Raw genomic sequence first — 14,528 nt, forward strand, 5'->3', positions numbered from 1 at the left:
GATTATTGTTCTTCTGAGAAGATCCTTAGATAAGGATAAGAGACTTGAAAGAGGTAGGGCGTATTACAGCATAAATATAAAGATCCGGATTAACAACCCTGATATACTTGAAAGAGGTAGGGCGTATTACGGCATTAATATAAAGATCCGGATTAACAACCCTGATAAATGGTATGATTGACCCTGAATGAGATAATGAGAAGAACAATAATTGAGGCTTTATAATTATGGGGTCCTGGTAGAGCGTGGCGTCCCAAGATATCACTTCACCGTAAACTAGTGACTATGGAACAACCTACTCTGGAGTGAGGGTACGGCATTAAACAGATCCGGATTCTTCCCAACACTCGATAAGACTTACTACACACCTGCCACGTGTAATAACAGGTAAGCCTTATGACACTTGGAACCTAATATCCTACGTCTGTCACTCTTACTATACGATAATACCAATATATGCACACACATATGAAGGAAACTTTAAACTACCGTAAAGCAATTGTGAACAGAAGTGACTGGGAGGAATAATTAACACTGAGTAACAAGGGAGGAAGGAATATGGTACTTAAGGTCGAATCCTGGCAAGGTCGCCATTTGTTACGAGTTGGGGATTTAGAATATAGTTATACGTCTACCCAGATCCCAACAGGTAACAACAATAAAAAAAAACAGACAAAGACAATCGGACTATAAAAGGGTAGACAAAGGATGCGAGTTTTCGTTGTATATAATAGAGTACCATAAATCCCTTAACAAAATATTCAGCTTATAAATTACCCTTAACCAAACTTAACCTAAACATTAACAGTATATACATATTAATAAACATAAAACAATCTTGAAGCAAGTGGACGTGGGGGAGTTAATACAACATATAAGTACTTAAGTGAGGAGCTGAGATGGCTGACGAGTAAGGCTGAGTATTGTAGAAGACGGTAGGAAGTCACTGCACGTAGGTTTAGAGGATAGATGATCCTGTGGTCACTTCCCAGAGCCAAGTGCCTCTCCTCGAATTGGAGCTGACAAAGAAGACTTTGAGGAGGTGACGCAACCCAGGATATGGAGAAGGGGAGCCTCCAGGTGGTAACTAAGACGAGTCATACTCGTGTCTCGTCCCTAGATGGCGTTGCTCGTGGTGCTGGGTAGGTAGATAAGGACAATAGATGGCGTGGTTCGTAGTGCAGGGTGGAGGGGGTTCGTAGCACTGTTCATTGTGTATTGCTGGAGGAAGTGTTCGTACTGGTCATCACGTGGTGTTCCCTCAAATTCCGTTTTTCGCAACTTTTACATTTATCTCCACATGATCTTCAAGCGTACTAAACCCTTTTGGCACTTCCTAAATGAGGTAAGGCTGTCTAACCTAACCTAACCCAACCTAACGTTCTTTATATACAAGTGTCTGGTGATGAATGTGCGCCTGTATTCCCACCTAATTGATTATAGGATCCACTGATTATAGGGTCAATATATCCACTTGAGTTTGCATATACAGTGATTCATTGACAACGTTTCACAGTTACTCACTGTATACACTCGGTGGAATCATCAGGTTCGTTTTTGTTTTGCTTATACCTTTTAGAACGATACCACCGTTCACGAAAATACTTTGAGATGCTTTTAAACCTCTATAATGCATATGTATAGCCCATCCAGCTTTTTATCGCTCTAGCTTTAAAGCCTGCAACTATGTGTGTGTGTGTGTGTGTGTGTGTGTACAGCTATATGTTTTAGAATGTTCCTCTGGGTGCTAGGAGTTTACAATACAGTACATGGTATTGAAACATTGGTACAGTGGTGTCAGATCCAGTGGTGTGGGTCTCGAGGCTCTGTTGTTTCAGTCTTGGTGTCGGTCTCAGACCTCGAAGAATTACACGACTCATTTCAAATTTGTTGGAGGAAATTGTCACCTGGTTAAGTTTGAGTTCAGGCAGGAGTAATTAATTCACCTTAACTGCTAACCCCTCGTCTAAGTCGGGGAAGAGTTGACCATAATATATTTGGGATTTAATGGACCAAGATAAATTTTCTTAAAAAAGGTGACCCAGGTACCCGACTCCACTTAGTTTTTATATTACCACGCGCACGCACGCACACACACACACACACACACACACACACCCACACACACACACACACACACACACACACACACACACACACACACTGATCATAAGAAGAACATAAGAACATAAGAATGGAGGAAACTGCAGTGGGCCTATTGGCCCATATTGGGCAGTCCCGTTTACACCCAACCCCTATTGCTCATATATCCACCCAACCTATGTTTGAAGCTATCCAGCGTATTAGAGTTAATGATGATGTTTGGTAACTTGTTCCACTCAGCCACTATTCTATTTCCAAACCAATGTTTACCTATCTCGCGCCTAAATCTAAATTTATCTAACTTAAGACCATTGTTGCGAGTTTGCTCCTGGTTGGATAGTTTGAGTATTTTTGTAATGTCCCCTTTGTTTAGCCCTGACTTCCATTTATACACCTCTATAATATCGCCCCTCACTCTACGTCTCTCGAGGGAGTGCAAATTGAGATGCTTTAACCTGTCTCTGTACTCAAGGTTATTAATGCCCGGGATTAGTCTTGTCATTCTCCTCTGAATTCTTTCTAGGGATTCTATATCCATTCTGTCTTACGATGACCAGAATTGAAGTGCATAATCCAGGTGAGGTCTCACACGCGCAAGATATAGTTTTAGGATGACTTCGCTAGTCTTGTAATTTACACTCCTTTGTATGAAACCAAATACTTTATTAGCCTTGTTTCGAGCAAATACAAATTGTTTACTTGGCTTAAGATTTCTACTTATCATTACTCCTAAATCTTTCTCACAGTCGGATTTCTCTATAACAACGTTGTTCATTTGGTTTCTCTGTTTACATCTCCTGGACTAAGTACTTTACATTTGTCCACATTGAATTTCATCTGCCATTTTTTAGACGACTCGATTTTTTGTTTTTTAGATCTTCCTATAGTTTGCGGAGCCCTAGTCAGATTTAATTACACGCCCTATTTTAGTGGCATCTCCAAATTTACGCATGTTGCTGTCTATGCCGATATCTACGTCGTTTATATATATATAATAAAAAATAATGGTCCAAGTACTGAGCCTTGGGGTACTCCACTAGTGATGTTACTCCAGTCGGATTTACTGCAGTTTATGCTCACTCGCTGTTTCCTGTCCTGTAACCACGCCCTAATCCATTTTATAATATCTCCTCCAATGCCATGAGCCTCCACTTTTCTTATTAGTCTTTCGTGGGGAACTTTGTCACAGGCTTTGCTATAGTCGAGGTATACCACATCATAGTCGTGCCCATCGTCCATTGATTCTAAAACAGCTGAAAAGAATGTTAACAGATTAGTTAGACATGATCGCCCGCTTGTGAAGCCATGTTGGGAATCAGTGATCAACTTGTGCTTCTCCAGGTGATTTCGAATAGAGTTTGAAATTATTGCTTCCAGTTATAATTTGCCTACAATTGATGTTAAACTGATTGGACGATAGTTAGAGGATAGTAATCTATCTCCCTTCTTGAAAATCGGTATTACATTCGCTATCCTCCAGGATTCTGGTAATTACATACGGTTTTAAGGACATGTTAAACAACTTTGCTAAGGGCATACTAAGCTCTTCTTTACATTCCTTTAATACTCTGGCAAATATATCATAGAGACCTGGTGACTTATTAGGCTTTAGTTTGTCTATTTGCTTACTAACATCGTTACTATTCACTACTATCTCGCTTAATCTATTTTTTTCACTATCTCTGTATATAGTCGGTGCCTCGGGTATCATATTTAAATTTTCGGTGGTGAAAACTATTGAAAAATATTTATTCATATTATTGCTAATTTCTCCGTCGTTATCAGTTAGCTCGCTGGTATCTGACTGTATTGGTCCAATCTTTTATCGTGTTTTAGTTTGATACATTTGAAAGAATCCCTTGGGGTTTGACTTTGCCTCCCTTGCTACCTTCAGTTCATTATTCCTCTTTGCTTTTCTTATCTCGGTCTTAACCCTACTGGCCAATACCTTATAATAATCTCGGTGGTAAATTTCATCACGATTTATTCTCCTACCTATAGCCTTCCTTTGTCCAATAATATTCTTTAAATAATTATTTATCCATTAGAGTCATTGTTATATGATCCAAGTTTTCTGTATGGTATTTTCTGCCTTTGTGCATTAAGTAACTCAATATTTAAATTGTTGTGGATCTCGTCAACCTCAGATCTTGTGATCAGGTCATCCTCAGCCGTTATATTTTGTGAGGTTATCGTTGTCAGGTCTCCAAGTAGAGTGAGGTCGCCCTCTGTGGGTACATTGTGTGAGGTCATATAATTCACACCCAAACGTGATACCTCTTTTCTCAGCTGCCTTTTCAAACTATCAAAGTTTGCCCTTCTGAAATCTGGAACTTTAATGGAATTTTCCTTGCCACTGCCTTAAATTCTAATATGAATCTAATTTCTTTGTGGCCGCTGTTCGCAAGTTCGTTCCCTACCTCGGCAGTACTAATGAGGTTTTCTCAGTTTGACAGAACTAAATCGAGTATATTATTACCCCGGGTGGGTTCGGTTATATGTTGGCTTAGGAAACAGTCCTGGATTGTTTCAAGAAAATCCTCTGATTCTGGGTTACCAGTAAGGTCGATCCAATTTATTTGACTAAAGTTAAAGTTGCCTACTATACAGACGTTGCTGTGTCTGGATGCCCTGTGTTATTTCATCCCAAATAAGTCGCTCATTAACTCTATCAAGATTAGGAGGTGATTAGATTTCCCCTACCATCGGTTAATTCTATCAAAATTGATTCTTTATTCAGTTCAGTTTTTATTTCCTAATTTATTTCACATTTCACATTATCCCTGACATAGATTGCTACTCTGCCACCTTTCCTAATCTGCCTATCTGTATGGCATAATTTGCAACCGGCAATTTGGTACTCGACAGGTAACTTACGTGAGTCTAAGTTTATCCATGTTTCCGTGAATGCTATTATATCGATTTTTTTAGGTACATTCCAACGCCCTGATTTCATCCATTTTGTTTCTCATACTCCTACTGTTTGAGTAATAGACATTTACGTTAGTCGTGTTCTGAGTCCTCTCTTTGACGCGTTTGGGTTTTAACTCCCTGCCTAAATTAGTTTCGTCATCATTCCTAGCACTATTTCTCTGTAACCTTTCACTTTGTTTATCCTCTGCCACTGCAGTCTCCTCCACCTCCGTACCCATATGTTGCCCTAGCAGTTTAAAGATTTCGACATTTTTTGAATTGCCCTCTTGAGATAGCCAGCCAGAGATGCCACCCCAGCCCTAGACAAATGTACCCCATCCTAAGCATAAAGGTCCCTTCTTCCGTAAAAGTTGTCCCAGTTGCCCACGAATGGGACTGATATTGACTTGCAATATCTGTCAAAACTGCCGTTGACACCAACTGCCCTTGACAACCATTCATTGCCACCTTTCTTTCTAGACAGGACACCCCATATGATAGGGATCCCTCCCGTCTACCTAATATGTTCTATAGCTGTCTTGGACGTATCAAGGAGCTCCTCACAAAAACACCGGCTAATATCATTGCCTCCTGCACTGAGGCAGATAATAGGTTTGTTCCCATTACCAGACAAGATATGGTCCATCCTGTCAACTATATCCCCCACCCCAGCTCCTGGCAAGCAAACAATCATCCTATTTTTCTTTTTACCACAAAAAGCTCTATCCAAATACCGTACCTGGTAATCGCCAACAATTAAGGTTTTCTTACCTTCCTTGTTCACCCTGTCCCTGACTATGCTAACGTCCAATTCGTCTATCAAAGGACTAAAAGAGTTTTTACACTTAGCTGCTGTTGTCTTATAATTGGTGTGTTTTCTTACCACCAGTTTGGTCGTTCCTCTCCTCACAACCTTCCATTCTCCTGAGTTTTCGTCAGGCACTGGCTTTCCTTCTCTTGTTTCTTTCTTCATCTTCACTAACACTTCCTTTAATTTCAAGTTTTCTTCCTTGACCCTCTCTAACTCGGTCAGAAGTTCGGCCCTCAGAAGGGCACATCCCTGTTCTGAAGTAGCACTAGCCTTTACCGGTATTACAATATGGTGAATTTGTGATTCAGATGAGCTTTATTACCCGAGGTTGTTTTTAACCCCTGCTGGTGAGCCTGGGTCCCTCTCACCGCTTCACCCCCAAAGACCAGCCCTGCCCTCACCCATGACACTACACAGCCTCTCACAGTTCTCTGTACAATATCAACAATCTGTTAACTCTAATCACACTGTCGTGTAAGAAATGTTCAAGTAAAACAACTTGTTTATTTTGTCCTTAAGTTTCTTAGTTCAAATGTTGATATTCTATAACAATGCTATTGGTTAAATCAGTCAGCTGTAATACCCTTAGTAGCTACAGTAGCAAATATTTACATGATTTAAGACAACACTTACCTGCCATCATCCAAGAATTTCAACCCCCAAAACAATTTACAAGTATGAACCGAGATCCTAATGTCTTACTTAAAAGAAAAATACTATTTGTTCATGACGCCACAACTATTTTCATAATGTGCCCCCGTGTTTGATCCTATAACATCTACATGTTATTTAAATACATATTAATGTTTCTCTTCACCCAGACGTATCACGAGAATGAAGGGAACAACTTCGTAGGCGGCTACGAGATCTTCAAGCCATCCCTGATCGTGCGTGACCCTGGGCTAGTCAAGCGCATTATGATTCAGGACTTTGACCACTTCAGCGAACGAAGGACATTTGGTAAATCCAAGAAAGACGAATGCTTGAGAGAAATGCTTTTTCTCATCAACGGCAGCCACTGGAAAGGCGTCAGGTCTATTATGTCCCCAACTTTCACCTCCGGCAGGATGCGTCAAATGTACCACCTAGTGGAGGAGAAAGCAGATGCTTTAATAGAACGTCTTCAGCGACACTGCCAAGAGAAATCTTTCGTTAAGACAAAGACAATTTACGCCCGTTATGTCATGGATGTTATAGGTACCTGTGCTTTCGGTATCGAGTGCAACTCCATCAACAATGAGGAGGAAGAATTTTGCAAGAAAGCAAATGAGCTGAACGCCATCAGTGCGCGGGGAATATTACGGGGAATAGCTCTGTTAACGCTACCTAATTCAGTGTTGAATGCAATCGGGATTTCTTTTACCACTCCACCGTTCCTGTTCTTCCAGCGCGTGGTGGAGGAGACAATTAAGAATAGAGAGATGGGAGTGAAGCGGGGAGACTTCCTGGACCTGTTGCTAGAACAGCGGGAGGAGCAGAGCAACTCGAACACTAAGACACCTAAGTATCGTGAGTGTTGTTCAGGTCTTTGTTTAGTATTTGTTTAAATTCAGATTTGGCATCGGTTGGGAGGATGATTTTCTTCTCCCTGAGGGACAAACAGAAGGCGATCAGTTAATTAAGACAGTATCGGCACTGTTTAGTACTCATCTTGGCCTCCGTCTTTGTAAGTTAATCAGTTATAATATGCATTATCACCAATTAAAATTAAAACTATATAAACGAATCTTCGAAAATCCAGAGCCTTAGTTAGAAGACGCCACCTGGAGCCTCAAGTCACCCCCTGCCTCCTGGTAATGATATAACTTATAATCTGTTTTCATTCGATGTTTATGTAAACATTACAGTTGATAGAACATCTTTGGTCAACACAAGACAGAGGCCACCAAATATGGTCATAGCGTTTATCAGCTGAGATGTACAATAACAATACCCTATTGTTTATATGCATGAATTCCTTATAAACTAAAGAACATACAGTACGTGAATTACTCAATAATGCAACACTATTGATAATAATATTAGATTCGATGTATTTAATGAGAAATGTCTTTAAGGTTAGGAATTAATGTAAGAAAAATTAAAAAGGAAAGAATATATTTTGTCTGCACTTGACGGGGTTTTAAAGTGACTAATCACACGAGATTTAACTGTTGTCTAAATTACAATATTTTGTTCCCCTGTAATTTAATCACGCTTAAAAGTTGGTGTTGGCTGTTGATCTCCAAATAGATTCAGCGGGGCCTAACAGTTTACAGTGTATCAATGTAAAGAATAACTTTTTTTCACAGTATTTGTAATTTCTTTCATTTAAAGTTTTTAAGAGGTGCCAAGGAAATACTGTGACACCGCTAATCAACGAATTTTATTGTGTAGATTCTGCTCACGATAGGTTTAGTTCTTTGAATTTATTAGCTGCCAATCTGAGCTCCCATTAGTATGCATTGACAGATTAATGCCAAGTGTACAACACAACATGCAGCTGACAAAAAAAACAAAACAAGCATCGTAATAAGCTTTTTGATTAAGTAGCAACTTAAGTAGCATGGGACGTCATTTTCTCATTATTTTATTTATTTCTTTGTTTTATGTGATTGCAAGACTTGAAACCCATTGGGTGTCACTTAAAATACGACTTTTCCTCTGTACTGTTTTACTCTCTTGGGTTAAGATCTCGTACTGTAGGTGTGGACGTTCAGTTTGACAATGATCTTTTATTAACTTGCAATAGTTTGTATGGGGGATCAAGGTACAAGTAAAGCCTTTCTTAACCTAACGCTGCTCAGGTTTCTTTCATTCTTATTATGTTCTCAGAGTAGGATAAGTTAGATTAGACTGGAATACGTTTAAGCTAGTTTAAGTTTGTCTGGGATGAGGTTAGGTTAAGTTAGGTTAGGTTAGGTTAGGTTAGGTTAGGTTATACTGGGGTTAGATTAGGTTATGTTATATTAGACTGGGGTATAATAAGATAAGCTCATGTGTGTTTAGGCCAGACTACGTGAAACTGAGATTAACTTATATTTGACTGTGCTAAAGGTTTCTTGTCATTATATAATTGTATCATATCTCACCAAGAGTAAAATTATCAACGTTTTCGGTTAGGTTAGGTTAGGTTCGATGCTCTTTCACATTACTGTACAGTACAACTCGACCACTTCCTGCTGAGCACTACCTCTTGGTCTCTCCTTTCCAGCTATAAAAGACTCGACGATCGTCGCTCAGTCCGTCCTATTCCTTATCGTGGGTCATGACACTACAGCCGGCACCATGGCCTTCGTCTCCTACTACCTGGCCCGCAACCCACACCTCCAGCACCGACTTCGTCAGGAACTGAGGGACATAGTGGAAGAACACGGCACGCTTACCTACCAGACCATCATGGAGGCGCCATTCTTAGACGCCATTTTCTCAGGTGATGAACAGTTACTTAACTTTTTAGATATTTTTTTATTCTTTCTTTTTTATTTACTAATACTTTTAGAGGTTTGAAATAAAGTAGATGCTCGTGGTTACTCTTCAGCTGCGTTACCAAGAGAAAGCCGAGCACCGTTTGGCTCGCAACACTAAATTTGCTGTGGAATAACGACATTGGATCAATGCTTCCATGGAAGAGTTGTAAAATCATGGGAAATTACTGGCGAACCGAGGCACGGTGCTCTGTGGCCAGTGCCCCTCACGTTGGTTGACTCCCCTGCTGACGGTGGTTGACTCCCCTGCTGATGGTGGTTGACTCCCCTGCTGGCGGTGGTTGACTCCCCTGCTGGCGGTGGTTGACTCCCCTGCTGACGGTGGTTGACTCCCCTGTTGACTGTGGCTGACTCCTGCTGATAGTGGTTGACTTCCCCTGTTGACTGTGGCTAACTCCTGTTGACTGTGGTTGACTCCTGCTGACTGTGGTTGACTCCCCTGCTGGCGGTGGTTGACTCCCCTGCTGGCGGTGGTTGACTCCCCTGCTGACGGTGGTTGACTCCCCTGTTGACTGTGGCTGACTCCTGCTGATGGTGGTTGACTTCCCTGGTGGCTGTGGCTAACTCCTGTTGACTGTGGTTGACTCCTGCTGACTGTATGGTTGACTCCCTGCTGGCGTGGTTGACTCCCCCTGCTGGCGGTGGTTGACTCCCCTGTGACGGTGGTTGACTCCCCTGTTGACTGTGGCTGACTCCTGCTGATAGTGGTTGACTTCCCCTGTTGACTGTGGCTAACTCCTGTTGACTGTGGTTGACTCCTGCTGGCGGTGGTTGACTCCCCTGCTGACAGTGGTTGACTCCCCTGTTGACTGTGGCTGACTCCTGCTGATAGTGGTTGGCTTCCCTGATGACTGTGGCTAACTCCTGATGACTTGTGGTTGACTCCCTGCTGACTGTGGTTGACTCCCCTGCTGGCGGTGGTTGACTCCCCTGCTGGCGGTGGTTGACTCCCCTGCTGACGGTGGTTGACTCCCCTGTTAACTGTGGCTGACTCCTGCTGATAGTGGTTGACTTCCCCTGTTGACTGTGGCTAACTCCTGTTGACTGTGGTTGACTCCTGCTGACTGTGGTTGACTCCTGCTGGCGGTGGTTGACTCCCCTGCTGACGGTGGTTGACTCCTGCTGGCGGTGATTGACTCCCCTGCTGGCGGTGGTTGACTCCCCTGCTGATGGTGGTTGACTCCCCTGCTGACGGTGGTTGACCTTTGCTGACGGATTAATTCACCTTAAGTTTAACCCTTCCAGCTATTTCACCGTAAAATTAACCACCCAAATGTTAACCTAACCTAACCTATCATAACCCTCCACCCAAGGTAACATCAGAGTGTTTAATCATCAGGTGAACTAATCTAGGGGCTAATTTTCAGGTGAATGTATGAGAAACTCTTCAGAATGAGATGTATCTATTTACGCTGTGATGTACAATTTGTTGATATTTTACATTAATATTTAATTCAAAGTTAAATGGAAACCTAACCTAACCTAACCTGACAAAGATATCTTCAGGTGTGTTAATTGCTCTGCCAGGTAATATGTTTTATGGGTTTGTGAATCTTGAGAATTGTATATGTACAGTACAAGACCAAGAAAGGGTATTATTACTGTAGTAGAAGAAGTAGTAATTCTATTATTATTATTATTATTATTATTATTATTATTATTATTATTATTATTATTATTATTATTATTATTATTATTATCATCATTATTATTATTCCCGAACAGAGACTCAGAGACTCAACCCGATAGCAGTAGTAATTGAACGACAATGTTCTCAAGACTACAGGTTAGTCATACATACACACGCATACTCCCATACACACACCCATACTGTTATACACATACTCATACAGTCATACACACACTCATATTGTCATACACACACAACCATATAGTCATACACTCACACCCATAATGTCATATACACACCCATACTGTCATACACACACACCCATAGTCATACACCCACCCATAGTCATACACACACCCATAGTCATACACCCATCCATAGTCATACACCCACCCATAGTCATACACCCACCCATAGTCATACACCCACCCATAGTCATACACACACCCATAGTCATACACCCACCCATAGTCATACACCACCCATAGTCGCCCACTTTTCCATAGTCCCTTTTACACTACATGGTCATACACCCACCATAGTCATACACCCACCCATAAGTCCTACCCTGTGATCATACACCCACCCATAGTCCTTGCACCACCATAGTCCTTACACACACACATGTCATACTACCCACCTGAATCTTACCCACCATAGTCAAACTTACCCACCCATGATCATACACACACCCATAGTCATACACCCATAGTCATACACCCACCCATAGTCATACACACACCCATAGTCATACACCCACCCATAGTCATACACCCACCCATAGTCATACACACACCCATAGTCATACACCCACCCATAGTCATACACACACCCATAATCATACACCCACCCATAGTCATACACTCACCCATTGTCATACACCCACCCATAGTCATACACCCACCCATAGTCATACACTCACCCATAGTCATACACCCACCCATAGTCATGCACCCACCCATTGTCATACACCCACCCATAGTCATGCACCCACCCATTGTCATACACCCACCCATAGTCATACACTCATCTATACAGTTATACGAGAGAAGTTGGCTAGGAGTGTCACCCAATCACAGATTACCTCACCCTATTGGGCTGACGTCATTGGTTGCCTTACACAAGACACTGGGTGGTGGGAGGAGGAGGGAGTTGTCCTTGGTGGAAAAATACAGTATACACGATCTCAGATTTGGGCATCAATACACATCCCATACAGTCATACACCTGTACAAATCATACACCTGTAGCCTTGCACTTATACAGTACAGTCATACAGTATTTTATAAAGTATTGTTTGAGTTTACGTGAATCTCTCTCTCTCTCTCTCTCTCTCTCTCTCTCTCTCTCTCTCTCAGGTTGCCAGGTACGGACGTTATCTTAAAGAAAGGACAGCATGTTACCGTGCCTGTCTGGAGTCTTCAAAATGACCCTCGCTATTGGACCAACCCAGACCAGTTCCTCCCAGACCGATTCTTGCCCGAGAACAATCACAATGTGATCAGCGGCACCTACCTTCCCTTCGGTCTTGGACCCAGAAACTGCATCGGTAAGTCCCAGACCGGTTGGATGATTGGTCTCTGTGTTGTGTTAAATGTTGATATCACTTTATCTTTTGGTCTGGAATCCAGAACTATTAATGTGTGAGACCATTTTTCCGAATTGTTTAGGACCAATTTGATGTTTTAAATTAAAATAGTTCACCCGTACAGTAGTGCTGTAGCTGAGATCAGTTTTCTGTCTGTACCAACTTGACTTGATTAATTTATATACAAAAAGTGGAAGGCTATACGCATGAGAAGATATTTATTTTAGAATTTTATACTGTACACAGACAAGTAACTTAATTTATTTATTTCTTTATCTTTGCAAGCTGCTTAATTCATACTATAATCTGGTAAAGTCATGAGAACTTACTAAAGCTTAATATGCAACATATATCTTCAGTTGTTCTTGTTCTTCTTCACAGCAGTTGTGTGTTCTATTGTGATCTGCTTGTGACGTTAACATTGCACTTGGGTGTGACGACCCTCTCTCTCTTTCTCTCTCTGTCTCTCTCTCTCTCATAGTCTTTCATATTCTTGCAGGAATGAGGTTCGCCTTCATGGAGGCCAAGTTGGCATTGGCTAAGGTGATCTTGAAGTTTGAGATGTCTCTGGCGCCTGGCCATGAAGAATTGAAATTGTCCGTGGTGGCCATGAAACCCACAGATGACATCATGCTCGTGTTCAAGTCACTCGAAGACGAACAATAAGTCACCTTATTTTGACTTTCCATTGTGACCCTGACTTGGCTCAGATATAACCAAATTTTCTATGAAAACCCAAACTTTTATTGAAACAAGTTAGCTTTTTCATATATCATCTTGAATACATAATTCAATCAATCAGAGTACCGTCCTGATATCTGAGGGTTGGCCCAAGAACGTTTAAAGTGGAGTACTTCCGCTCTAAACGTTTTCGGGCTGTTTTTTACCGATCCTCCAAGATTTTGTATCTCTCTGGGGACCCAGTTTTTAATTTCATTCATCCATCTCAGTCTCTGCCTTCCCCTGGCCCTCCTACCTTCAACTTTGCCCATTAATATCTCTGTTATTATCCCTTCGTCCATAATTATATAACCAAAATATCCCATTTTTCTTTTTCTGTACATTTCAATTATTTCTCTTGAAGTTTTTGCGAATCTTAGTACTTCTTCATTTGTTTTCCTGTCTGTGTAGCTTCTTCTTCGTATTACCCTATAACACCACATTTCAAAGACCCCCAACTCTCTTGCTGGTGTCTGCCGAAGGTGTCCACACTTCTGACCCATACGTCAGTCGTTACCATATAAAATCTTTCAGCAGTCGTTTTCTCAATTTGAAGTTAATGTGCCTTTTCATTGCGTAGATTAAACTTGACCTCTCACCAGAAAAAATACCACTAATTTTTGCCCTATTTTGACCTTCTGTGACCTTAACCTTAGCCCAGTTAAAACTAAAATAAATAACTTTTCTTTAATCTCTAGTTCCATAAATGCGCTGAGTTTCGCTGCAGTTCGTTTGATTCAGTTAAATACATACGTTGATAGATTCCTTACCAGTAATACATTCATTATACCACCTGTTCCTAGTATCATCAGGGATCAACATTATACTTAGCTGTCGTTCCTAAATTTGTCATTGTTACTTCTGTGGTATATGAAGTAAGGATCTACAGTCGTCTCTTATTATTCTATTTTTACCCCATTTATACAATTTATTCTATTTTTACCCCATTTATACAATTTATTCTATTTTTACCCCATTTATAAAATTTATTATATTTTTACCCCATTTATACAATTTATTCTATTTTTACCCTATTTATACAATTTATTCTATTTTTACCCCATTTATAGAATTTATTCTATTTTTACTCCATTTATACAATTTATTCTATTTTTACCCCATTTATACAATTTATTCTATTTTTACCCCATTTACAAAATTTATTCTATTTTTACCCCATTTATACAATTATTATTACAGGGTATTTGTTTTCGTGTAATATGATGAAGAATATGTGAATAAAATTTCTTCACTGATCACATTGCGTCTTCCATTCACTGCGTTGTTATTACCACT

The 14,528-nt window shown here is 40.8% G+C and overlaps 1 protein-coding gene across 1 annotated transcript; it reads left to right on the top strand.

Annotated features, from left to right (window-relative positions):
• Positions 1–1,209: 1,209 nt before the first annotated feature.
• LOC121880228 (cytochrome P450 6k1-like) lies at positions 1,210–14,218 on the top strand. Its single transcript, XM_042387387.1, has 6 exons — positions 1,210–1,345; positions 6,649–7,336; positions 9,021–9,239; positions 11,020–11,080; positions 12,283–12,473; positions 13,012–14,218. Exons 1-6 carry the CDS (start codon positions 1,301–1,303, stop codon positions 13,176–13,178), a joined length of 1,371 nt encoding a protein of 456 aa, XP_042243321.1. The 5' UTR covers positions 1,210–1,300; the 3' UTR covers positions 13,179–14,218.
• The last annotated feature ends 310 nt before the right edge of the window (positions 14,219–14,528 follow it).

This window comes from Homarus americanus, unplaced genomic scaffold (genome assembly GCF_018991925.1).
Source record: "Homarus americanus isolate GMGI-L3 unplaced genomic scaffold, GMGI_Hamer_2.0 scaffold54728, whole genome shotgun sequence".
NCBI classification, from domain to species: domain Eukaryota; kingdom Metazoa; phylum Arthropoda; class Malacostraca; order Decapoda; family Nephropidae; genus Homarus; species Homarus americanus.